Source organism: Cebus imitator, unplaced genomic scaffold, assembly GCF_001604975.1.
Source record: "Cebus imitator isolate Cc_AM_T3 unplaced genomic scaffold, Cebus_imitator-1.0 Scaffold81, whole genome shotgun sequence".
Classification (NCBI taxonomy): domain Eukaryota; kingdom Metazoa; phylum Chordata; class Mammalia; order Primates; family Cebidae; genus Cebus; species Cebus imitator.
In genome coordinates this window covers 3,251,393-3,279,315 of record NW_016107396.1, presented here as the reverse complement: position 1 = coordinate 3,279,315, position 27,923 = coordinate 3,251,393, and the positions used below count along the sequence as shown (strand labels likewise).

General features: G+C 36.6%; 1 protein-coding gene across 1 annotated transcript in view; it reads left to right on the top strand.

Annotated features, from left to right (window-relative positions):
- Positions 1 to 27,923, top strand: part of LAMA2 (laminin subunit alpha 2) — a 621,613-nt gene that overhangs the window by 427,150 nt on the left and 166,540 nt on the right. Inside the window, exons 28-31 of the mRNA XM_017533228.2 lie at positions 2,375 to 2,509; positions 15,890 to 16,014; positions 22,877 to 22,963; positions 26,730 to 26,923. Of these exons, the coding sequence (XP_017388717.1) occupies positions 2,375 to 2,509; positions 15,890 to 16,014; positions 22,877 to 22,963; positions 26,730 to 26,923 (541 nt within the window). The remainder of the gene's footprint in view (positions 1 to 2,374; positions 2,510 to 15,889; positions 16,015 to 22,876; positions 22,964 to 26,729; positions 26,924 to 27,923) is intronic.

Below are 27,923 nucleotides of genomic sequence, written 5' to 3'. Positions count from 1 at the left end.
GTTGGCCAGGCTGGTCTCAAACTCCGTACCTCAACTGATTCACCCAGCTCAGCCTCCCAAAATGCTGGGATTACAGACGTGACCCACTACGTCCCGCCTTGTCCATATGCCCTTTTAAAGGCACACGTGCACAGCCGAGAATAAGGAGCTTGCAAGTGACATTGCACCCTAATTATTAGATTCTCCTAAGAGTTTTAAAACAAACCTGGGCCTCAACTCTCCCTGAAAGGAATTGATTCCACCTCCTCTATAGATAGATTGGACCACAGACTTCCATGGGTGTTTTTCTATTGTGTCAGGCTGCCTATCCAGGTAAAAGTCACAGTAATAGGAAAACAGTGTTTTGCATTAGAGTAGACTTCACCTTAGTGCCCACCTTCACGTCTGGGTCTACAACACTAACCTTTGTATGATTCCTCAGTGAAGACTATTGCCTCCTTTTTTTTTTTTTTTTTTTTNCCATTGCCCAGGTTGGAGTGCAATGGTGTGATCTCGGTTCACTGCAACCTCTGCCTTCCCAGTTCAAGTGATTCTCCCGCCTCAGCCTCCTGAGTACCTGTGATTATAGGCACCCACCACCACTTCCAGCTAATTTTTGTATTTGTAGTAGAGACGAGGTTTCACCAGGCTGGCCAGCATGGTCTCGAACTCCTGATCTCAGGCCAAATCCCCTGGCTTTGGCCTCCCAAACATCTTGGATTACAGGCATAAGCCACCTCACCTGCCCAACTATTGCTTCTTATCTTTCTTTTTCTTCTAAGACTTATTTTAAACTTTTGTTTGGCTGGAAATTTCCTCTCAAGGTGTGTGAGTTTTTCACACACACACACACACACACACACACACACACACACACACGTACTTATAGTACTTCAATAATATAGCAATAATTATATAAGTATTCAAGGATGAAATCCATGCACAGAAAATTCAGTTTTATTCAATGGTCAGCTTGCTAAAGAATTGGAATAACCCACACTATGAACCACTTTTAAATATATCTTGGTTTGTTTCTTCAGTTATGCTTCAGTGAATTCCTCGACCATCATTTCCAGAACTTATTCAGTAATAATCGCAAAAATGAACCTTGCTTTTGAATAATATGTATGAACTTCATTAAATGATATGATTACATCCACCATAAAAAAAATAAGACTCAAAATATTTTGAATACTATTCTCAGTTTTCTTTATCAGCTCGCTCATATTTGGGACATTATTAAATCTCATTAGAATTTCTTTTAGGCTGTGATAAAACCAGAGAGTCTCTTGATTAAGTGCTTAATTAAGGTACTTTTGCATTATCCAAATCAAAATAAACAAGGAGAGTGCTGACTCTTAAGCTAGATCATTTTATAAGGAGCCTCTTTGTATATTTCTCTCTGGACTGCCTAGGCCAGAACCAAAGGGATTTGGAGGCACTAGAAAGTTCTGAGTCTGATATTTTTTCCTGCTTAGTCAGAAATCACTTTCCTTTCATCAATGGGCATAAGATTTTTCAGTGAAAAAAAAAATCATACTTAACCAAGGTGGTAAAATAGTCCCCTTATAATCTTCCCTGGGATTTGAAAAACTGACTCCTAACTTTTATTCATAAATCAAGCAATGTCTGCAGCTATGTATGAAGAAAAGGCAGAACCTGAAACAAAAGGCTGTCTTCATCCTCATTCCAGAACAGTGGCCTATGTTTCAGAAAGCCAGGGATGTTTGTTGATACATTTCCATAATAAACCCAGATGAAGATGGAAGTGTTGATTTGCATATGTCAGCTTCACTAGAAGTTTTCTGTTTGCTTTCAGATTTTTATTGCAAAATGAAAAAAATTATATCAGGGAAAGATAAATTTTAATGGTGGTGTATAGTCCCAAGACATGTAGAGCTTTTATTATTTTGAATTTCTTACTGCTATAGTCTTTAAATTATATCAGTATAAACAATGCATCCATAACACTTTTTATTTAATTTTTTGCTGTGTTTCATTGGACATTTGCTTGTTATCCATCAAGCACTGTAAAAGCAGATTTTAGGTGTTAAGGATATTGGAATTCTCTTTAGTCCATATGACAATGTTATTTGAAAACAAACTTCTTTTCTCAAGAAAAAGACTCTTCTGAACTTTTTCAGGCTGAGTTGTATCTAAAAATAAAAGTTTTCCTTAGCTAAAGCCTGATTACACGTGGATGCCACCTGAACACCTTAGAGACCAGGAAGAAATACACATTAGATATCAACATGGGCACTTGTTTTTGTAAGCGATGTTGCCCGTGCCGTAGGTAGGGGAAGGCCAGTCTGCCTTTTTAGCCACTGTAGAGCTCAAGCATTGCTAATGCAAGGTTTCTAATTTGGCTGTCCTAATTGACTTCCTTTTCTTTCAGGCATGCTTGCCGGGATTTTATCGACTGCATTCTGAACCAGGTGGCCGCAGCCCTGGACTGACCCTGGGCACCTGTGTTCCATGTCAATGTAATGGACACAGCAGCCTGTGTGACCCTGAAACATCAATATGCCAGGTAGTCCTCTGAGCCTTTCTTGAACAAGGTCCACGTACTCATTTCTCTTTATACATGTTCAGAATTCCAGTGCAGAGGCGGGCTAAACTGCAAGGGAACACACTGTGTGTGTGAAATAAAATATGCAAGGGAAACAGATATTCACAGATTCTACATTTTAAAAGGTAATGAAAAAATAAGTGGGAAAACCACTGCTCATGTCAAGAAATAGAATTTTCACAGCATCTTAGAAGAGCACCAGAAGACACACCTATTTAAAAATTACATCAGCCTTTTTTTTCTGATTATTTTCTTATAGGTAAACTTTTTATAAGAAATTTGGGAATTACAGAAAATAATTAAGAAAAAAAAGTCACCCCAAATGCAACATAAGATAAAAATTTAGTATTTTAAGTATTTCCTACCAATTTTTACATGTGTTTATGAGTAAGATTTATATAACACCATTAATGCAGTTTCATGTCTTTTACATTTTTACCTATCATGAGGTCGTATTATGTTGTTAGATATTACCTGAAATCTTTACAAATCTTTGATCAGCTGTCCCATAATTTACCCATTTCCCTTAGAATTGAGGCTGCTTCTATTCTTTGATGTTCCTTCTAGCACCCTGAACACTCTACCACCACTATCTGCATTAGAACAAGCAGAAATTCATGTGTTCCACCCTGTTTATTGTAGTCACTGTAAGACATTTAGGTTGCCCATGTCACCACTTGTCCCCTAAACTGTAATCTGCCCACAGCTGTGGACATCTTTGTTAAGCCCGTCTCCCTACTCTGCTCTTCTTCTGAAACCATTCCACTGAGCCTTGTGGAACTCATGGTCAAAACAGACAAAGAATCTTCTGCAGAATCCTCCTCTTCCCTCAATGTTCTTTTCATCTTGCTCTGACTAAAACCCACTCTCACTCTGCATGCTGCTACCCCAGCAGCCCTCCTAAGCAGTGGCCATCACTTCTTTTTTTTGAGATGCTGTCTCCCTCTGTCACCCAGGGTGGAGGGCAGTGGTGTGATCTTTGCTCACTGCAACCTCCTGGGTTCAAACGATTCTTGTGCCTCAGCCTCCCCAGTACTGGGACTATAGGCTCACACCACCACACCTGGCTAATTTTTTGTATTTTTAGTAGGGATGGGGGTTTCACCATGTTGGCTAGGTTGGTCTCGAACTTCTGACCTCAGGTGATCCACTCGCCTTGGCCTCCCAAAGTGCCACCACACCCAGCTGCAGTAGCCATCATCTTCACTCTCTTCATTCCCCTGAGTCTGAAGGTGGGGCAGGTTTTCCTGCCCCTCGATGCCAGTTTCATAATATCCATCCTCCTCTACAGCAGAGTCCACAACCCTTGGGCCGCAGGCCAGTACTGATCCACAGCCTTTTAGAAATCGGACCACACAGCAAGAGGTGAGCGCAGGTGCAGGAGCAAGCACAGCTTCATTAGCGTTTACAGCTGCTCCCCACTCCTGGCATTCCTGTACTGCCTGAGCGCCACCTCCTGTCAGATCAGAGGCAGCTTTACATTCTCATAGAAGCACGAACTATTGTGAACTGCGCATGTGGGGGAACCTAGGTTGCACTCTCCTTTTGAGAATCTAATGCCTGATGATCTGTCACTGTCTCCCATCACTCTCAGATGGACTGTTTAGTTGCAGGAAAACAACCTTAGGGATCCCACTGATTCCACTTTATGGTGAGTAGTATAATTACTTCATTATATATTACAATATAATAATAATAGAAATAAGGTGCATAGTAAATGTAACTTGCTTGAATCATCACAAAACTATCCCCCAACCCCAGGCCTTGGAAAAATTGCCTTCCATGAAACCAGTCCCTGGTGCCAAAAACATTGGAGACACTGCTCTGCAGCACCCAGCTTTGATGCTCATGCTTCCCTCTCTGTGCTTGTTGAAGTCACCTACCAACCTTTAGATTCCCCCTTGCACCCCTGCCAATTTTCTCTGTCTCATTGTCATTTTCCCTAGCACTACTACATCATAATTCTTATGTCCATAAACTTAACTCTTCAATACTCTTAGCTTTCAGCTCCTTGTGCCTCTCTGGTCTCCATTTGACGTGTGCTATTTTTTTTTTTTAACACTGTGTCTTTTCTCTCCAGTTCTCTTCTTCTAAATACTTCAGCGTGTGTAATCTCACAATTGATGCACACACTTTTTCCTTGTTTCTTAGCTCATGCTTTTATTCTAGTAACCAGCTTAATAGTCGTGATCCTTCATTAGTACTGCCACTTTGCAACGCTCATTTCCCTTGCTACTCCCTTACTTCTTTTTTACCCACGTGAACTCCAACACCGTGAGAATCCTATTATCTCCTCCATCCCTGCACCTTCTAAGCTGAATGTGGCTGTAGAAAAAGACAGTTGTGCTCTCTAATCTCACTTGAAACTTATGCTCACTCTTTTCAAATGGACCCTTTGTGTTGCTCTGCAGTCATGCCACTTTTCTCTCATCCGTTTTCTTTTCCACATTCCTAGGTGATTGATTCATACCTTCCCCTCCATTCTCAAGCCTAAACGTCTCCTCCCAGCCCCTCCCATCATTACCCTCAGCTGATGGTGTTGCCTCTTATTTCGTTGAGAATTTAGAAGCTATCAGAAGAGAGGTAACACAAGCTCCCGCTACTGCATACACTCATTTTTCTGCATCTGTGCCTAATTATTATGACTGTTTTTATTACTTTTGATGAACTATTCTTGTTTCCAGAAAAGATCACAGCTTCCTCATATGTTCTCAATTCCACCCCTCTCCCATTTGACGACATCACTCTGGCTAATCCATCCTCCCTCTTTTATTGTCACTTTTTTTTTTAACCTTAAAAGCAAAAACAAACTCTCTTGACTCACTCCCCTTCTAAGTAACCACTTCATTCTTCTCCTTTCATACAGCGGAGAGCTGTCTGTCCCATCTATAATTTCTCTTCATCCATTTCTCTGGAACTATTAAAAGCAGGCTATCACCTGCTCTTCTATACTAGAACTAATGGCTAATGTACAACCACCAGTGTTCACCTTACTAGATCTATCAGCAGTGATTGCCACCGTGAATCACCCCATTCTTCTTAAAACCCTTTGTTCAATTTGCTTCCCAAGCCATGGCATTCTGAGGATGTTTAAATTCAATGGCTGCTACTTTCAGTTTTCTTCATTACTCTGAAATGTACATAGTGGTGTTCTTGGGACTCAATCCTTGGAGCAATCTGTTTCTCTAACTTGATTTATTCTGATGGTGATCTTACCCTGGCATGTGGCTTTCTATACTGAGATATTTTGATATTGACATCCCACAGTATTTACTATTATGTTTATGATTTAATTTTAGATCCACTTATTACTATGGTATGAGGAGCTAATTTTTCCTCAAATACATATTACCACTGTAAAGAAACATATACTAATTAATATTTCCTTTTCCCCTTGAAACATTGTTGTATTTGAACATATACAAATTTATTTCATTCATATTAAGATATGTTCCAGGATAATCCATTTTGTTTTACTTACCTTTAAGTTCTTATTACAATGTTCTGCATACCTTCATTTTATGTTATCATATCTAGTAAAATAAAGTCCTTTATTTCTCTTCTCTTCTAATTACCTAGATGCTCTTGAATATTCTTCAAGCTGACCTTGTATTGACTATTTCAGTCTCTTCCCCAAAAATGTTACTGGAATTTTGATTGGAATTAAATTAACCTGCCTGTAAAGAATTGCTATATTTATACTACTCACTCTTCTCCATTCAGACATTTTATGTCTTACAGTAAACTTTTTTTTTACAGTAAATTGTTTTAAAGTCATCTAATCAAGCATGCTTTTCTTATATTAAAATTATTTCTATGATCTTACATTTTCAATAGTATATGTACTAACTGGTCATTATCAGTAAACCTTAACTATCTAATAGTTAAGGTGTTTTTACATGTATTTGATATCCAATAACTTTTATTTTAGTTCTAGATGTTTATCAATTGATTCAGTTATTGTTATGTTTACAATTATTATTTTTTTTTTTGAGAGGAATTCTCTCTCTGTTGCCCATGCTGGAGTGCAATGGCATGATTTGAGCTCACTGCAACCTCCTCCTCCTGGATTCAAGTGATTCTCTTGCCTCAGCCTCTCAAGTAGCTGGAATTACAGCACTTGCCACCATGCCTGGCAAATTTTTGCATTTTAGTAGGGACAGGGTTTCGCCATTTTAGCCAGGCTGGCCTCAAACTCTTGACCTCAAGTGATCTGCCTACCTCGGCCTCCCAAAGTTCTGGGATTACAGGTGTCAGTCACCACACCTGGCCTACAATACTATTATTTGCAAATATTACAATTGTGTTTTTACTTGTCAAAAGCTGTATCTGTTATAATAATTACTTCATGTTTTTTGTCGTCCTAATCAGCTTTCTATTTTATTCTCAATTTTAATATGATTGATTGCCTTAAGTCTTTCACCATTAAGTATGATGCTGATGGTTAGTGTAAGAAAAACATTTCTTGCATGTTCAGAAAACTTCTTTCTATTCCTAGGTTCCTAAAGCTATCCTCTTTCAATCAGGATATTTAAATTAATCATATGCTTAATTGTGGAGAGTGGGGTGGGAGTGCAGATGCATTTAAGAGGTGATCATATATACATTTTTCACCTTAAACAGAACCAGGAATGATATTATTGATTACATAAATAACTAATGTTAGCCATCCATGAATTCCAGAAATAATTACTATCTTACTTTAGAATACTATTTTTTCATCATCTGCTTGCCTGAAGAATTCAATAAGTAATTTGGGAGGAAGAGGTTTATCTATATACATTCTTAAGCAAGAATTAAATGCGTGTTTCTTATGCAATTAGCACAGTTATGTTTGCTTTATATGATTAATTTAGAAGCATTTATAAAGGATGCAGTTTAATTTCATTTTGATTGGGATTAAAATTATCATCTTTATACTGTCCCCTTTTGACCAATTGACTATTCTGACTATTTTTGTTCACTAAGAATTCTAAAAGCATGTCTATTTTCTGAGAAATCCCTAGATAAAGTAAAAAATAAATACCTCCATTAAACAAACACAGCTGGTATAAACTGTTATGCTCCAAATTTTTCTATTTTCTTTCATGGAACTTAAAACTTTTGAATTTAGGCAACTCTGTTCATCTTTGAAATGGCCTCATGAGGCAAATAAGACATAGCTGTTATTACTCCCACATTGTAACTGAGGAAACTGAAGCATACTGATTTCTCTTTTATGTGTAATGTGGATCTCAGTTTCATATCCTATCCATTACACAGTGCAATGACCTCAACCTTGGTATAGTAGCAAGCATGAACTCTGCCATCAAAGTGCCTTGACTCAAATCCTGGCTTCACCCCTTACTGGAGGTGTGAGCCTACTCAATTTATTTAACCTTAATGAGGTCTTAGTTTCTTCATTTATATAATGAAAATAATAATAGTGGCTACTCACAGAGTTTTTGTAAGGATCCTGTGAAATACTCAATGAAAGGTTTAGAACATTACTTAGTGGTTCATAAAAGTAATTATGATAATGGTGATCATAAAGATGATAATTACCATACACCTTATCTATCATTTGTAGTTGAAGAACTGATCAGTTGATAATAATCCAAAAATATAAAAAACATTTTTATGTCTAGTGCTATGCTAGATTTTCTTACTGCCTTAGTCCATTTAGGATGCTGTAACAAAATATCATAAACTAGGTAGCTTATAAATAACAGAAACTTATTTCCCACAGTTTGGAAGGCTGGGAGGTCCAAGTTCAAGGCTCCAGCAAAGTCAGTGTCTGGGGAAGGCTTATTTCCTGGCTATAGATGACCCCTTCTTTCTTTGTCCTCACATGTTGGAAGGTACTAGGTAGCTCTCTGGGGTCTCTTTTGTAAAGTCCCTTATGCTGCTCATGAGGGCTCCAACCTCATGATGTAATCACCTCCCAAAGGCCCCATCTCATATTACTATCATACTGGGAGACAGGATTTCAACATAGGAATTTTTGGGGAACACAAATGTTCAGATCATGGCAAGCCTTAACCCCCAACTTGATGATATTTGAAGATGAGCACTCACTTATCTTGTTTTTCTTTTTCTTCACACCTTTCTCTGAAAACATAAAGTGCATAGGAAAGAAAACTATAGAAAGCTTTATGGACTAAACATTTCAAAGAAACCCACATCATTTTGTAACTGTGCTCTTCATCATACCTAACGATGCTTGTGAGAGAATTGTTTTTTCAGCAGAGGCATTAATAAATCCTATACATAGATAGGCATGTTACTATCAATAGCTCAGTGACTGTTGCTCCTTAAGAAACCTTTGTTTTTGAAGAGTAAAACCTATGTGATATTTCATCGAAGGGGGGAGGGGGAGGTAGTGAACTAACACTAACTAGTATAGGTAGATAGAGAGATAGATACAGAAGGAAGATTTTTTCGTTTAATCATCACTATACCCTATAATCAGAATTATTTCTTTTATTTTTCACATGGGAATATTGAAGCCTTAGCTAGCTCAAACAACTTTTTAAAGAAAAATTATTTGTAGAAATATTATTTTCACTCTAATTCTTATTTAAATAAGAGAATAATAAAATAAATCTCTATAATTGATCATCGCTGTTGCCTGAAACATTGAATCAGTTAACCCTATCTCAGTAAATAGACAGATTTGTAACCAGAATCCACTGTTGAAGGTGTTTTGCAAACTTATTTTATCCACCTAACAAGGCAAAATAGAAATTATTAACATTATACTAAGTTCTAAAAATTAATGCTAAGAAAATGAAAGCAACCTATAGAGCCTTGGCCAAAAGAATTAGAAGCAGGCTTCAAATCCACTACAAACTGCTTTCTCCAGACGGTGAGAGAGTGTAAACATACTCTGTTCATTAAATGAGCCTGATTTTGAAAACTCAAGTGAATTACATCCTAGAGTCATGACAGAATCTGCAAAAGTGACAAAGGGTCATGTATGGAAAACACTTGAGAAATTGTGAGAATATAAAATGTGTCACAAGATAGAAAGCAATAAAATGTCTTTCCAGGTTTTATAAAGGAAAGTAAAATGTAGAAAACAGATTGATTGTGAGCTCCAATGAAACTTAAGTATTTCTTGCTTAACAAATATCTGTCAACTGTGGAAAAAATAAACAGTGCTCATTAGGAATCAGAATAGGTTCATTTGGGTGGGTGCAATGGCTCATGCCTGTAATCCCAGCACTTTTGGAGGCCAAGAAAAGAGGATTGAGGAGTTTGAGACCAGCTTGGTCAACAGGCCTCGTCACTCCAAAAAAAATTTAAAAAAAAATAAGTTCACTCAAAATAGCTCATATCAAACTAAGTGCTAGGTTTACTGTTTACATATCTGAGACCCTAGTATTTTAAATCCCAGTAAAATAACAAGTTTATCAGACAATGTGATATATCATATCTCAAATTCAGCAAAAATACCACTATCATGTGTTCAAAAGTGTGCATGTACCAGGACCAGGACTGGTCGTTGTACAGAGATTTTCTCATTTATCGTTACAATAGACTTATGAGGTAGACAAGATTATTTCTTCTTCTACAGTTGATGAACTGGCGTTAGATAAATTAAATAACTTAAGTCATAAAACAGTAGAGGCCATATCTATGATTCAAATGGCGGTTTGTCTATATGGGCATTTGATAAGCTATTTCATGGTATCCTTACACACAAGATTGAAAATATGAGCCAGATGTTATCCAGCTGATAGGTTTATGGGCATATACATTGCTAAAAAATGTGACCCAGAGTAAGCGTTAGTGATATGTCCGATGATGAGGCACAAACTTTGTATTTGACCTTGTTGTGTTCCAAATATCTGTAAATGCTTTGGATGAGATCTACCAAATATTCAGGTATCATAAAGCTGAAAGCATTACCTAATATGTTGGATAGTGGGAAAAGATGCTGATAGATGAAACTATAAATTACAATTAACAAGATGAGATTAATAGAAAAGGTTTGAACTTAAGTAAGCTTACTTGTTTGTTCATTCCTGCAGCATCTGCTAATTATGTTTCCAATATGCATGTATATGGCCTATGGTAGGTACTAGGAATATGAAGGCTGCATGGGTCTTGCCCTCTAGGAGCTTATTTTCTAGTGTTGAGGGGAAAGAACAGAGGAAATGGCACAGATTAGGAATTCATGTGAAGTAAGAGTCCTTACTTGATCGCAGATTTACTAGGTGCCAACACAGGACATTGCTATTTGTATAAGATCCGGATCAAGGAAGGAAGTACATTTAATATATTTGCAAATCACAGCTAGAGACTTATAATCTACTATATTTTGAAAGAAACCCTGAGTAACTAAGATCGTAAATGTTTAGCTTGAAACAAAGATTTAGGAAGTAATAGTATTCTTAGGTATTTGAGGACCTTCCCTAGGAAAAGATAATTAGACTTAATTTTCATAGCTTCCGAAGGCAAAACTTGGATCACTGACTGAAAATTGGAATGCAAAATTTTTTAGCCACTGTAAGGAAAAGCTTCACAGGATGGAAAAAGCTGTCTTATAAGAATTCATGCATTTAATGATATCTCAAGGAAAGTATAGAAGGATTCCTGTATGGCAAGAAAGATAGGTTAAGTAATTTCTCATCTTAGGCCTGAGATACTATAATATTAATGTTGTACTCATTTGATTTTGTAAAAGGAATGTATGCCAACAGTTTCCAGTGTGAAAAACAAACTTAGCAAATCTAATATATTCTAACGCATTATTGAAGAGACACTAGCACATACCACTCGAGAATATAATTAAACTTCTCATTAGGTATCCAAAATATAGAAATTTTCTCTAAAGGCTAATTTCTGCATAAGAAGAAACATTATGTATACTATTTCAAAGCAGACAGGAAAGTCATATGAAAAGTATATATCAAAAAGTTTCAAAAAGAGTCTCCTGATTTATGTGTTGTGTGTTTGTGGATCTAACCAGGACGTTTGATTTAATTAAACAAGTTTAGTATGTCAGCAACCCAGTGAAAGACTGACAAGATTGACTGTCCAGAGAAGATTAAGATGTTTACTTTCTCTGTTGAAGAAATTTAGACTTATAGGTATAAGAGAAACAAAATCATACTTTTGAACTCTTTTTAGTAATGATCATTGGCTTTAAGGATTTTAATTCAGTTATTAATTATTTAGGTTACATAAAATAATTCATTATGCAATGATTTTACTGCAGAAGCAAAATGCTGAAAGTCATTGTTGAAGATCCCATGTATTTTTGGCACATTCATCTCTATAACTATAAAATATGTTCTTAAAATACTCCCCAGTTGACACTTATTCATCAGCATGACACCTTGCTGAATGATTTGAAGTTACAATTCGTAGATAATTGTTTTATCTTGGAACCATTATCTCTCATAATGCTACTGTTAAATATGGAATGGTATTTTATTGCTAAAAAATGGTGGTTCCTTTGGATGGTTGAATAAAAGAGGATTATGGTACTTAAGTCAATGGCAAAATACAACAAATCGTTTTGCCCTGCTGACCATTTTTCTGCAATTACACATGAAATTTGGCCAAAAGCCTGACCGGTTTCATCTATACTTCCTGGAACATGCATTTATTCATTCAGCCATTCAAAAATAGTCATTGAATGCCTCCCATGTTTGATGCACTAAAAGGAGCATTTAAGCCAGTTTTAAGGCATCAGGAATGTTTCTCAGAGAAAGTGACATTTAAAATAATAGCTGAAATGAATAGGTGCTAGCCCGATAAACACTCTAGAGTTAAGGATTTGCAAATAAGAAGTCCCAACAGTGATAAAGAGTATCCGCATAATTTGAGAATTTCAGATGGTCCCACATGGCTATGGCATTATATGCCAAAAAAGCAGGGGCTACAGGTACAGCTGGAGGGGTAAGCGCAGTGGTGGTGAGGGTCGGGGAGGGCACATTATGCAGCTCTTCCTTGCCATGCTAAGGACTTAGGCATCCCGACTGCATTTGAGAACTAGTGTAGCCTTTCAAGCAAGAGAAGGCCATGGTTTGATATGTTCATAGGATCATCACTGTGATTGCAGTGTGGAAAAATCACCAGATAAGAAAATATGGAGACAGAATCTTTAGTTAAGAGGCTATTCTCATAATTCAGCTAAAATATGACAGTGACCAGATGCAAATAGTAGCAACAAGAAAGTCAAGAAACAGAGAGTAATAAACTCATGGAACTGATGATCTAAAGGATATCTGGGATAAGAGAGGCCTCTAGGTTGCTGACCTGGGCAATTGAGTGGATAACAGTGACCTCAGATGAAATGAGAAGCAGGTTTAGTGAGAGATGAACTTAATTGTTGTCGCTTCAAATTTAAGGTGCTTCTGTGTTATACAATATTTATTCAAGAAGCAATTAGAAGTGGAAGTCTGGAACCCATTAGAAATATGCAGGTTGAATACATAAAATACAGAGTTTTGGGCATACTGTTAAATGAAGTCATAGCAATGAATGAAATCACCAAGGTAAATGTGGAGGAGAAAAAAAAGAGATGAGGGCCAAAGTTAGAATTCAGGGCATCAATCTTATTAAACAGAAAGGGAAGGGAGCGTCCATAGAGGAGAATTAGAGTAGCCATAGAAGTTGGAGAAAAATCAACCAGGTTACTCTTAAAGAAACCACAGGAAGAGAAAATTTCATGAAAGAGTATCCAGAAACATCAGTGGCTAGAGAAACCTTACATGTCAAGAGGCCTGATTATTGTAAATTTTGCTTTAGCAACAAAGATCTTATGGGTCATCTGGTATTATGTTTAATGGTGAAACCAGAAGCCTGTTTAAAGGGTGAATGGGAGATGAAGAGGTACAGACCAGGAAGGTAAACAATTTCTTTTTAAAAGCTTATCAAAAATAGGATAGAAATTGTCAAGCAATTTGAGACCTCACAGATTTTTTTGTTAAGACAGGAAAGGCCTGACCAATTTCAGATATTAAGGGAATGAGCCCACAAAGGAGGGAATGAAGATGCTGGAGAAAATGAGGAGGTAGGCAAGGAAACCAGTTTAGGAATGTAGTAGCTTCAGACAAGAGACAGAGACAAATGTCAAAGGGATGGAAAATATGTGACAAGACACTGAATCGTTTGCCAGGAAACCAAGGGAGCATCCAAATTAGAGCTTTCTGATCTCTTAAAATAGGGGGCTATCATTGACTGAGGGTGAGGTGTAGAAGTAGATTTGATATTGGCTGGGCACGGTGGCTCATGCCTATAATCTCGACACTTTGGGAAACTGAGGTAGGTGGATCACCTGAGGTCAGGAGTTTGAGACCAGACCTGGCCACATGGTGAAACTCCATCTCTACTAAAAATGCAAAAATTAGCCAGGCATGGTGGCATACATCTGTAGTCCCAGCTACTTGGGAAGCTGAGCAGGAGAATCACTTGAACTGAGGAGGCAAAGGTTGCAGTGAGCCAAGATCGCACCACTGCACTTCAGCCTGGGTGAGAGCTCTGTGCCAAAAACAGAGATGTGTACCTTGTCATATTGGAAAACCGGATTCCTTTTACATTGTTATAAAATCTGTGTCACAATATACTTTCCAATATAACACCAAAAAATGTAAAAAAATAAATGATCTAAAACTCACTGTGTCAGTCAGTTTCACTGCAGGAAATAGCATAAACTCTCAAAAAGAGTTCCAAACAAAAATTAATTCCATGACAATATCTGTGGTGCAAATGACATGGGCTGTTTGTTGGGATTTACCACCCATTCCATACTAACAATTGTTTGGCCATCAGAAGACACATGAAACATCAATACATTCTTCTTGATTGATTAAATTAGGCAGAGTCCAGTCTATGGGATGTCATCCAAGTTCAATACAGAGCCTGAAGGCAGCTTTATGGCTCCAGCTGAGATGATCAGGAAGTCATTTCACTAACGTGTCCATCCATTTTGTTACTGACTTTTTTGTTTCTCAATTTTTATTTTGATATTGTTTATAAGTTGTAAGTCACTATTCTGACCAGTCCAAAACCTGTCTTAAAAAATCCAGCTAAAATACAATTCCAAATTCCCTTCTTCCTTTTTTTTCAACTCCTACATGCAAGGATCACATTCCCATGAAACAGCATTCAATGTTGCATTCTTGCTGCCATGTTACTTATTTGTCAAGTGTTTTTTTTTCATTATTATTTTCCTGCAGTTTAAGTCAATTTCTAGAAGATAGGATGTTCTTTCATTGCCCGTTTCAGTGCATTGCACGTAGCTCTTCCTAAGTTCTTATTGCATAATTGATTATTGTGTTAAATATAATTCTGCTTCATGGGAATTTTAATTTTGAAGCTGTTTACACACTTTTCTGAAGCTACTCTCATTTCCTTGTGGAAAGGTCTTAAACGATATCACCCCAATGTCTCTTATTATGTAAGCATAAAAAATAAGATATTGATCTGAGATTACTAGTTTTAGACCGACTCCTCTGTATTTATGAAGAACCACCTACCTCTGACAAGAAACAGATGACTAACAGTCTTTTTCATTTTTTGTGTTTGAGGTGGAGTGTTGTTCTTGTCGCCCAGGCTTGGGCAATGGCACAATCTCGGCTCACTGCAACCTCTGCCTCCTGGGTTCGAGTGATTCTCCTGCCTCAGCCTCCCTAGTAGCTGGGATTACAGGCACCCACCACCATACCCACCCAATTTGTGTGTTTTTAGTAGAGACGGAGTTTCACCATGTTGACCAGACTGGTCTCAGACTCCTGACCTCAAGTGATTTGCCCACCTCTGCCTCCCAGAGTGCTCTTATTACAGGTGTGAGCCACCACGCCCAGAGAGTAACAGCGTTAATGTGATAACACGGCAGATCTTTTTTGCTCCCATTACTACTTAAAAGATTTATGCTTTCCACCTTGAGGTGGCTTCAAAAGGCCCACTGGTGGGCATGTGCCAAGGCCACGCTATTTGCAGCACCATTTTCTAACATCTCGTAGAGCTAAAGCCTGGGATACAAAGGAAGAAACATAAATGCCCAGAAGAAGTAATAAATTTTAGAGACTTTTGAAGTCTATTCTCCAATTTAGAGTAGAAGAAAAAACTTACGTAGGGATCGATGCAGGGAAAAGGGAATAGCAACTCTTATTGTCAGTGTAGCTGCAATAGCACAGTATTAGTTTCTCAAATAAAAGAGCTTCTTTAAAAATATTTGTATCAAAGACTGAGTTCTCTGTCATTGATAAAGTTTGTGTGTGTGTGTGTGTGTGTGTAAGAAAGTATATGTGTTCATAGATACACCTTCATAGATAGGGACTGTATGATAAAACACATCCTAACTCTCACTAAATTAAAAACAAACTCCTTCCTTTTCCTTTACAGAATTGTCAACATCACACTGCCGGTGACTTCTGTGAACGATGTGCTCTTGGATACTATGGAATTGTCAAGGGATTGCCAAACGACTGTCAGCAATGTGCCTGCCCTCTGATTTCTTCCAGTAACAAGTAAGATTGAGAAATATAACCATATTTCCCAATCAGAAATGCCATCTGTCTAGCACATGGGCTGTCTATAATTTGGCTATTTTTTCCATGTAGACAAAAATCTCAATTTAAGATAGGGATATTTTTAATAATATAAAAACATGACAAAAGTGAGTAGATAATACTCTGTGGCTCATTTTTCCTTTGAAACTCTGTCCCAAGTAAAAAATACTTATTACTTAAAATGTAAGTACCAATATCAATGTAAGATATGTTTATAAAACAAATGATATTGTACAAATATGCATGGTTTCATAAATATACTGGTCTAATGTTTGTATATGGTTTTGCCCATAATATCAGCTATGAAGGATTGTTTGGATGCATATTACATCCAAACAGCCACAAAAATATAGATAAGTTTTTTGGCTGTTTCCATTGGTTTTATGTGTTTAATTCAAGACTAGGAAAAATTATCAAGAAAACAATTGGAAAATTGTACAGTTAAAGCAGGTAACTTATTATTATGCTCCAAAAAATCATCTTCCGGAATCACAGCCTCCTTTTTCTTAAGATGGTCTGAGCTTGGTACCATGGAAACACAGCCATAAGAAGAAACAAATGCTGGAATACTTTATTTCAGTGCTGTCTGAACATTGTGCAGTGGATTATGTATGCTGACAACCCTAGATGTTTTCATTTACCTTTTTGCCCAGACTACCTGCACTTCCTGTTAAGTGATTTATAGACTTCAGTAAGGTAGGGTAGTTTTACTCTAAGAATTTGCTTTTGAAAATAATGTATGGCAGTTTGTTCAGAATTAGAATTCTAGACACTTTATCTTGAGTGTTAAAGAGCCACAGAACAATTCAGACCACGTGATCTTTGCACCTGGGCCTACTCACTTTCTTCTTCATCTTTGGCTTTGTTTACATTCTGAAAACATTTCCTGTAAATCATCTCCTTTTCCTCTGAAAGCTCCTCTTTTTTGTTGGCTAGAATCACAAGACTTTTATAGGGTGTCAAATGTAAATTTTTAGGCAAGCTGGATATTGAAGAGGATAATATACATGGTCTTACTGTGCATCCAGGGACCAAGTAGTAGGTGTATGAAAAATATTATTTTCATCTCTCCTTCCCTAATTTCTCCTTGATGCCCAGATTTAAACAAGATAATACCATTTCTTTAATTGTTTTAAAAATGTAATCCATTTGTATTAGAAAATTAAATAATTAATTGATAATTCCCTGTTTGGGTACACTATAATCAAAGCTACAGGAGAACAAGAGAAGTATGCCATTTCTTGGAGGAGGTCACTATAAAACCTGTGTGTTAAGGGTATCCACTTAAACATAAAGAGAATTCAAAGGCATAAAATACCACACTTAATATTGGAAGCTTCAAGAACATATTAAGAGAAATAGTAGTATGTATAATAGATCTTAAACAATGAATTTAAGGATTTGCACTGGTGGGAATAGTAGGAAATTACATGGGCAAATGCTTAGAAAATACAAGGCATGTACAAAACCTAGTAATTAACAGAATTTGGAGTGTGGAGTTCAGACACAATTTCATAATCACAGATAAAAATGCATGGGAGAAGGAAGGTCATTTTGTAGAAATCCTTAAATCCTAGCCTACGAAATAGTTATTTAATTTTCTGTGTAATAAGGAAACACTACAAGCTTTTATTTTTTAAAAAAAATGTTAATATGATTATGGCCACACTTTAGGAAAACTGGTATAACAGAATTGAGTATAATGAATTGAAACAGGCAAATGAGTAAAGCGTAGAGATGAATTAAAAGGCTGGTATACTAGCCTGGGCAAAAGATAATTAGAACCTGAAGTAGGTAATAATAACAAGAATGGAGACAAGAGGATGAATGTGAGAAAACTGTTTAATGCAACTCTACAAATTTTAAAACTAATTAGATGTGAGGGGTGAGGGTCCGGGCAGGAGTTGAAGACTGAGGTTTTTAGGCAGGTTGCCCCCCAAAATGGTGGTGCCATTAACTGAAATAGAGAAGCCAGGAGAGAACTCTTACAGGAGAAAGATAATTTATTTTTCAAATAGGTTCAAATTGATAGAATGTATCTGTCTGAATGGAAATATGCAAATAGCTGCAGGAAATGGAAATCTGAAAATTGCAGGAGCAGATGAAGGAAGAGATATGTTAATAAGTGAATTAAAGTTGGATAAGATTTCCAGGCTAATGTTATCCAAGGCAAGCATATAGAAAGAAGGAAAGATGGGACTTTATGTTGGGAAGGAAGAAAAAGTAGAGCCAAGGCAGGAGCAGTCAGAAGAAAGGGAACCCAGGTGGCACTGCCATTGATTGACACCAAGGGAGAGAGGAGCAATGAATCGCATCAATTGCTGCTCTCACAAGGGAGACCCAATGAATATAGTGGCAATTGACTATTGTGATTGAGCAAATGAATGGGCTTGCTGCCTGAAACACAGAGAAGCCAGTAACTTTGGCACTGGTATTTGAGAAAAGAAAGGCTTTATTGTAAAATTGGTTAGCAAGGAGACAGGAGTTAAGTTCGAATCTGTCTTTCTAATTTGGGATACGGGACAAGTTTCAAGGGATCAGAAGGCAAGGGAAAGGACTGAGAAATGCTGGCTTGGCAAAGTTTTATTGGAGGGCTTCAAATGTGATCACTTACGTACGGTAAGGTACATTAAGGCAGATTTTAGCCCTGGATCTTCTGGGCCAATGGACCCCTCATTTTTGAAGAGTTCTGGTGTTCAGGTTCTGGTTTTGTCCCAGTCTTGTTGTTTCAAGGGGAGGAATAGTCGGTTCCTGGTGTTGTTAGAGGTCAAAGCTTTTCTGTTGAACATGCTTGGGCTACATGACTTGCAGTTTTTGGCTCTATTACACCTAAAAGTTAACTTGACATGTTGTTATCAACAGGGTAGCCCAGTTTGGTTACTCCTGTGGCTATACTCTAAGAGTCATGGATGAATTTTGAGCATCAATAGGAAAAGCAGAATTTGCATTTACATTTTTAAGAAATTTCAAGAATGAAATGATGGCATACTACCATGATTAGTTTGCAGAATCAATATCAGAGTATGTTTTCATTTTTGTTTCATTGTTTTATATAATTTGTATAATTTGAGTAAATTTTTATGCAAAAGACCCTGAAAGAATCAAAATATCAAATTAAAATGGCAAGTTCGGTGACTTTCAAACTTTACTGATTGCACCCACTGTAAGAAACAGTTTTTTACATCATAAGTCAGAAATACACAAAAACTTGTGTGTGTAGATGTCTAAATATAAGCATTATAGACCATACCATTTATTTAATTTTATTATTTTACATTTTTAGAAAAAAATTTTAGTCAAAACCTACTGACTGGATTTCATGAGTCACTAATATCACAACCTAAGGCTTGGGACATATTAGGCTAATTAACAAAGTGAGGATCTATATATGGTGAGAAAAGAAGAATTAAAATGTGAAGTAAAGAAACCAGCCAGGGCAAAGAAAAGAGGCACTTTTCCCCAAAATAAAAACAGATTCTAAGGAATAAATGGAGGAGGCCGAGACATCTCCAATTTGTGACTTCAAACTGTGCAGTCAGTGAAAAATATGGAGGCGTGTTGAGTGATTACTGATTCATTTCCATGGCATTAGTTCAAGTCCTCGTTAGATCGTACCAAAACAAATATGGTAGACATTTAACTCTTATGTCACGGTGCCAGTGCTCACATACCTTAGAAGTTTCCACTGCCTTCCCAAGGAAAGATCAGACTCTTTGGCTGAGAATTAGAAACCTATGCAATCTGACTACCTTTCCAGGCTGAACGCCCTCAACTCCATTCTACACGATACCAAGCTTGGCGTTTCTTGCATGTATCTAAACATCATTAGCAGTTTGCTCTTGCTATTCACTGAGACAATGCCTGTGAAATCTAACTTACTTTTAAAGGCATTTTTCAGACCCCACTTCTGCCACAAAACCTATCCATAGCATAGCATGCATTTTGTACATTTGATATACAACACGTTTTACCTCACATCATTATTTCAATCATTCTTTCAGAAGATGAACATTTACTAAGCATATACTTCATCCCAACACTATGAATAAAAGATAAAAGATGTGTCCTGTCCTATAAAAGTTGTGTCCTGTCCTATATGTGTACATATCTGTCTCTCACACCAAATTATAAATTTCTTGCAGGTCACCATAATATTTTATTTATTTCTTTATTCAGGAAAAAGTTAATGAGAGCCCAACTGAATGCTAGACATGGCTCTTCCTACTGGGAATACATAAGTGAACAAAACAGTCAATGTTTCCTAGCTTCTGGAGCTCATATTTTTTTATAAGAGACTAAGATAAAGAAATAGATATATAATATAATATCAGATAATGACAAGTACTACCAGGAGAAATAAAGAAGCCTTAATGACGAAGGTATGATTTTAGATAAGCTGGTCAATGATCTTCACAAACAGATGAGACTTGTGCAGAAATGTGCATGGTGGGAGCCATGTGAATACCTGCAACAAGAGCAGACCCCTCAGAGAGAAAAGGTGATGCACTGGCCCAGAGACAGGCCCATACTTGGCCCATGCTTGGCAGACAGCAAGAGACCAGGGTGGCTGGAACAGAGTGAATGAGAAGAGGGTGATGGGAAGTGAAGTCAGCAAAGCTCTAATGGATATCTAAATGTCCTGAAGGCTAAAAATCTTCCAGTGGCAAGAGGTGACTTGGTACAGGATAATCCAGTGGTGTTATTGATAGGAGTACCAGCAGCATTTGCAGGTAGAAGATAGGTGGAATGTGAGAGAGAAGATGTGGTTGACACCATGGTTTTCAGGAGAGCAAATGGAAACATAGAGTGACCATTGACTGGGATGGGAAAATTAGGGAAAGGTCTGGTGTATTTTTGAAGGGGGAGAAACTTAGTTTTAGATCTGTGAGGGTAGGTACAGTATTTAAAGCCCTTAGGACTAAGTGAGATCATTTGGAGGAGAGAGGAGAAGGGAGCAGAAATCAGAAAACTGAATTGTGAAGCATGTTAGGAAATCAAGAACATGCCACAGATCCAGCAAAGGAAACTGAAAAGGAACGACCAGTAAACTGTGGTCACAACCAGAAGGAAGTGGCTTCCAGGAAGCTCATTTATCTCTGCAGTATCCATCGGAGACAACACAGAGAGCAAACTCTGTAAATTTAAAAATTCTGTTGAGGGGAGTTGGAATTAGCAGCCATAGGGAAATGTAAAAGATGGTCCCCATGAGAAAAGCACAAGGATTTCTGAGCAGCGCTGCACACAAAATGAGAATTGAGAGCAGATAAGGGAATTGTGAACAGAAAGAATAAACTCAAGCTTCAAAGGAGATGGAATCCCTACTCCCTCCAGAATACCTTTATGTGATATAAGGAAACAGTGCAATCCACTATAATACCATAATTTGAAAAAAAAATTATTTCAACTATTCAAGAATTACTACATTCCTGTACAATACTCTAAACATTTTATTTGTTTATTGACATTTTGTTATTTTACTATAACGAAATGTAATTTGATCATACTGGCTCTTTAGAGCTGCACTGGAAATGTCTAAAATCTGGTTTTTAGAGCCCATATATGTATGAGTGTGTGTGTGCATGCATGTGCATGTTCATGAGTGTGTGAGTGCACAGATGCACTCAGTATTAGGCTTTAAATTAATAAGCTAAAAATTTGGCAGAGTGTGTCAATTATAAGTTTATTTTTTGTGAAGGCAAAAATAAATTTGTTGGATAATGAGTTTGTGAGTAGATCAATTTGTTCACATATTTTGCAAAAATTGGAGTTTATTACTCATTCATGTACTATTGATTTAATGTATTACAAGACAGTTAACATTAGGTCCTAATAGCACCTGACCAAAGGATCTGTGGGCCTGGCCTATACCCCTTATTGCTTGTTCAGCATCAACTGATTTAGTGAAGCAGCAAAAAGAAGAATGGTGTTTGCAGCATTATCGTTCTGCCAGATGATGTTTTTTCTTCCCAAGTTTCCAATGCATCACTCAGTTTTACCTAATGGGAATAAAGCCGAGAGAAGCTGTAACAACCCAAACCTACATGTTAATATAGTTTAGTTTTCAAGACTTGTGAAGTCCTTCTTTTATTGAATAAGATCTTTAGAAATCCTGGAACAAGACAGACTGTGGTCTACCAGCATTCTATTAGAAACGTCGGGGAAGTTATATAAGATCTAATCATTAGAAAAGACCATAAAATAGTCATTTTCATAGAAAAAGCTTTCCCTTCTTCTCTCCTCACACTAAATCACATTGCTTTGTGTTCAAAGTAAAATGTAGTTTGAAATCTGGATGTAAATTAGAAAAGATACTCTTTTATCCCAAGTGAAACATTTATGCACGTCTTAAAGCACCAGTAGCCATTTGGGCTGAGTTTTCAGGAAAAAGAAATTATATAGATTTTATGCCCCGTTTTTTTTAACCTAAAAGATATTAAGTAATAGCTACTGCACCATCAGACAAATATGCATGAATTCTAGTCGGGTTTTTCTTTTGATTAGTGAACAATAGGACAGTTTTGCTGGATGTTTAGCATATTCATGGCTGTCACCTCATTATTAAATTCCAGAATATTCACATGCTTTGTATGATGCATTTTTAATCCATCAAAAATCAAACAATATATACTCAGTTAATATTACTAATAGTTTTTCATTGTGATGTCCTACCCTTAAATAAGAACTTCAGCAGTAATTATAAAGATGCTATTCATCGCCACCTAAAAGCATGTCCCAATAACCTTGATAATGGATAGGAATACTTGATTTTATAAAATAAATGGATTAAAAAGTTTTTGCAATCCTTTTCTTTCTGATTCAGTTTCAGCCCCTCTTGTGTCGCAGAAGGCCTTGATGACTACCGCTGCACAGCTTGTCCACGGGGATATGAAGGCCAGTACTGTGAAAGGTACCAACAGTCCTGAAACATACAGAGTAACGATACATAGAGGTTATACGGTAAAGGATCACAACAGGAAAACATTCATTATTTGAAGACCATCATTTTTTGCATATCCTCTGGTAGTTTAAATTATAATGCTTTCAAAACTACTTGTGTATCTTAGAATTTGTCCAAAGAAAGTTGTTTATTTCCAACGTATGTTTTAGACTTTCTCAAAGATTCTAAGCTATTTCACAATTATCTAATTTATACTTTAATATACATATAATTTTATACTTAAATATATAATTTTATAAGAACAAATACATCAGTTTTCAAAAGCTTAGCAGTAGTTACTACTAATAAGAAACTGGCTACACTTTTCTTATTCTAATGCACTGGAAAATATTGTCTGTAAGTAACTGCATTCACATCACTGCTCTGAGTACTATGGCACTATACCAGCAAGTGTATACATAACTCGAAATATAAATAATGTTAAGAATTTTTAATTAGTACTCCAACAATAAAGTATTTGTTATTCAGTTTTCCTTTTCAATAGCAAACAATATTGTTTAAGTGTTTTCTCCTACCATATTGTTTACAAAGTCTCATAATGCATGTATACAGATGTTAAATTCTGAATGTAATCCAAATGGTAAATTAGGGAATATAGTTCCAAACTGATTGCCTAGAAAGGTTGCAATGAATATCTTCTAGATACATATTTTCTGTAAGATCAGTATCCTGTATGCTCAAACTTGTCACCACCACATTTAGTACATTTTAGGTATTACCTCTAATATAACAGAGAGTTACTACAATTAACTACTAACATTATACACACATGATAATTTTAACATAACTGATACCAATATAAAAGTTTTATAAAGATCCGTGGACTTCGTTCAACTCCAACAATTCAGCTAGGTTCCATTTTCCTCATCTATAATCTCAGGAATCATTGATAGGCTACCTACTCTACACTAATATTGTGACAATAGTGCGCAAAGGACACTGTTGGTGCCTGCCTAGGCACCTGCACTGAAGCCTTCTCTCTAACAGAAGAGGCAGAAAAACCTGAAGACTTACCCCACCTTCCTGCAATGGCCCATGACTAACCAGTGTGAGAGTACAAAGTCCAGCTCTTTGGCACCTAAGTGGAACAAGTTTTGAGATCTTATTTTATGCTCCAGAGCACTCCATGGAATCAGGCTGAGACTGGGACATCACCTAAAATCACACCTTTGCTTAGAGTTCTTCTTTTCCATGTCCTGCTTTACCCACTCCTTTGCTAGAGTCTCCTAGGAACACTTAAATGATAAGTTTCTTTGGAAATATAAACTAATACTAATTATCAGCACCTACTTAAGAGTCTTATTTTATATAACCAGCAATAACTGTATTAATAATGGCAATAAGTAACGTTTACATTTTATAAATCCCAATGCAATTTTTATACATTTGTAAAATATATTTCTAGATAATCTGCATGTGGTAACTCTAAACATAATATCCAATAATAGCACATATATAAAACGGTGGATTCACAATTTCCATGCCAACAGAAATTAGCAGCAATTAAAGAGCTCACAGCCACATAAAATCTAAAAATATTTTCGTTTGTTCTAAGGATATGTACATCATTTGGATATAGATATAGGTGATACAAGCACATACTTGTTAATATTCACCAGTAAGCTTTGGTATTTATGGTTAGGCTAATGCTCATTTCCTGTACCTTTAAACACTGGTGATGGTGACTAACAGCATCACTGGACACCAAAAAGATTATCTACAGTAATTCATGAAAAAAACATTTTTGTAGTATAGCTACATTTATACATTGTAGTTACCAGTATCTACAAAAGCTTGTGTACAGAAAAGGCTGGAAGGGTACACTAAAATAACAAATTATTATCTTAAAGCAGAATGATTACAGAACATTTATTTTTTAATATCCAGTAATATTTAATCAATAGAAGCTGACAGTCTATATAGCATATAGATGAGCAGGGTCATACAGTATCAAATGTGAGTGGCTTAAATTGTTTTTCCAGTCCTCAAATGTTGTTATAGCTTTGCACTCATCATCTCTAACATAAAAATAATCAGGTTATATTTCTCTGAAAAAAATGCTTTTATTCAGCTATCCAAGTTCTTGGATAGATTTTTATTGTAACCTTCCAAATAAATCTGTTCCAGCGCTGAGAGCTTCTTGAATTATTTAAATAATCTTTTGACCTGCCCAGACTGATCAGGTTAGGTCTAAAGCTGCTTAAATTTCCTGAGTTTCCCTGTAATACAGAAACCTCTCCCCATACTTTATTTTCAACACTCTTGTAATAAACTCTTTGAACATTTAATCAATCTGAATCTGCTTAGAATACAATTATTTTACCTATAAATATTAAGAAGCCATTTAAGTGGACTTTAATGCTACTTTCATTGAATATTTGTAATTTTTCTTTGAAAAGACAATAATCAAAAACATAAATATATAAAAGCCTAATGTCACAAATAGTTTTCTTTGTCTTTTGCCTTTTCTAACCAGCACAGGGTGAATTAACTTTCACAGTCAGCCATGCAGATTTCACAGTCTCAGGCTGCTAAAGATGGTCTATGATTATCTTGCCAGTATTTATAGCTTTTGGCTCCAATTCCCTACTGTCTCTCAACTTCCTCACATACTTGCCTGTTGAACAAAAATTCTAACTGTTGGTTATATTGACACTGACCATATATATAACTTGTTGTCCAATCTGGGACACTATATTAAAAACAGGAAGTGTTTACAGCAATTATGTCAAAACAACAGGTAATATGAAATTGTCCTGGGCAAACCAGAATGTATGACCCTGCTAGCATCGTGTAAAGTTACCACTCCCAGTGTCATAACCCGGAGTGAAATACACTTAGGTGAATGGATGCATAGATTGGTGGAAGAGTCAATTAATGGATTGTGTTTAGTGTTCATCCAGCTGGATTCTCTTCGTAATTTTCAAAATCAGTTTTATACATTTTGTTTGCATATCATTAACCCACTTCCACAGATACACATTAAAAGCCCATCTTGAGGAAGATACGGTAAAAAGAAAAGATGAATAAAATTAAATAGAAAACCTGAGTAGCCTATTGCCACTTAGCTTGCCTCTTTTTTCTCATTAGTAAAATCAATGGGTTTTATTCTTTGGTTATTTTGAGCTCTGAAATTCCTGAGTATAGGAAAGCCCAGAAGTCAATATAGAATTTTATTCATCTCTAATTATACAAGAGGACTTAACAGAAAAGTTTATGATCTAGAGCAGTGAAAAACTATGGTCCACAGGCCAAATTTGGCCCATTTTTTACTCTGTGTGGCACTCAATTAATAACTGTTGTTACAGGCAAACATTTATAATCAATTTGATAATAGGAAGCACTAAATTATACTACAAATGAAGTATAATTTCAAACCTCAGAAAGAATCCCATTCTTCTCATTAGTTGACTGATATTACAAAATAATTTGACTCCATTATTATTATGTTTTGAATTCCATCAACAGGATGGAATTTAAAGCAGAATGCTTAAAAATTTTATTTATTTTTCACTGCATAATCTTGACTTTTTTCCTATGTCCGGCAAAGCCTACTATTTACTATTCAGCCCTTTACAGAAAAAGTTTACTGATATGTGGACTCTTGCTATCAGTTTTGTTTCATCAAAAGACCACACATACATACAACAACAATGTGAAGACATGACTTGGACTTGCTATTAATTGCTTTTGCTTTGTCACTGTTTCAATTCAGGTGTGCCCCTGGCTATACTGGCAGTCCAAGCAGCCCAGGAGGCTCCTGTCAAGAATGTAAGTGTGATCCCTATGGCTCGCTGCCTGTGCCCTGTGACCCTGTCACGGGATTCTGCACGTGCCGACCCGGAGCCACGGGAAGGAAGTGTGACGGCTGCAAGCACTGGCATGCACGCGAGGGCAGGGAGTGTGTTTGTACGTATACTAACTTCGCTACTTGTTTTGGAGGCCTCGATTCCATTTCTGTCTCATTTCTGATGAGAAAGACTGACCCCCAATGCATCTTTTTTTTTTTTTTTTTGCAATAGCTAGTTCTACTCTTCATTCTGACACTGTCTATCCACCTTCTGCTGTTCACCTGCTGATTTTGTGTCCATCCTGCTGAGCCAAAAACAGCTGAGAAAATCCTCAGCATGCTTTAAGTCAGTTCATTGAAAGACCTACAGTGAAGCTAGCTCCTGGAGGCATTTAATTTGTTGTCCATCTCAGGGCTTGCAGTTTTGCTTCAAGTTGGCATTGCCTTTGTGACAGGTTAAAGATCTGAGTATACTAAAAATTTTAGAATCCGCCTCAATTCGTAATTGGCTGGACAGATACTTAAGCGTTGAATGACAACTGATGTTTCTTTTCCCAGCTTTTACGAAAATCCATGGGCATGCTGCTTCATAACTTCCTCTTGAACTACAAAACCTGTAAGCAGTAAGAATGAAGTCAACTATTTTTACTCATGTACAATAAATGGAGAGCAGTTTGCTCTCTTGCTGTCTCTCTTTTTTCATACTGCTTCTGGATTCAGTAGTGCCATATTGAAAATACATTGAAATCAGCAGCTAAATATAATTCTTGGATCTTGCATACATTCGGATCCAAAATAGGTTATTTATAAACTGAAGGAAGGAGTGCTGTTCTATGGTATTCTTTTTCTTAAGGAAATTTATTTTAGCACCTTTTATTTAAACATTTACCTATTTTGATGGTATTTATGCATGTCAGTATTTCTTGTTTTAGCATCTTATTTGTGTCTAAATCTTATTTATATTTTAAAGAGAAGAGTTTTTATGATCTAGTTTTGTAAGAGTTACCTAAGAAGCTAAAGCTAGATTAAAAAATACACTAAAAGCCGGGCGCGGTGGCTCAAGCCTGTAATCCCAGCACTGTGGGAGGCCGAGGCCGGTGGATCACGAGGTCAAGAGAT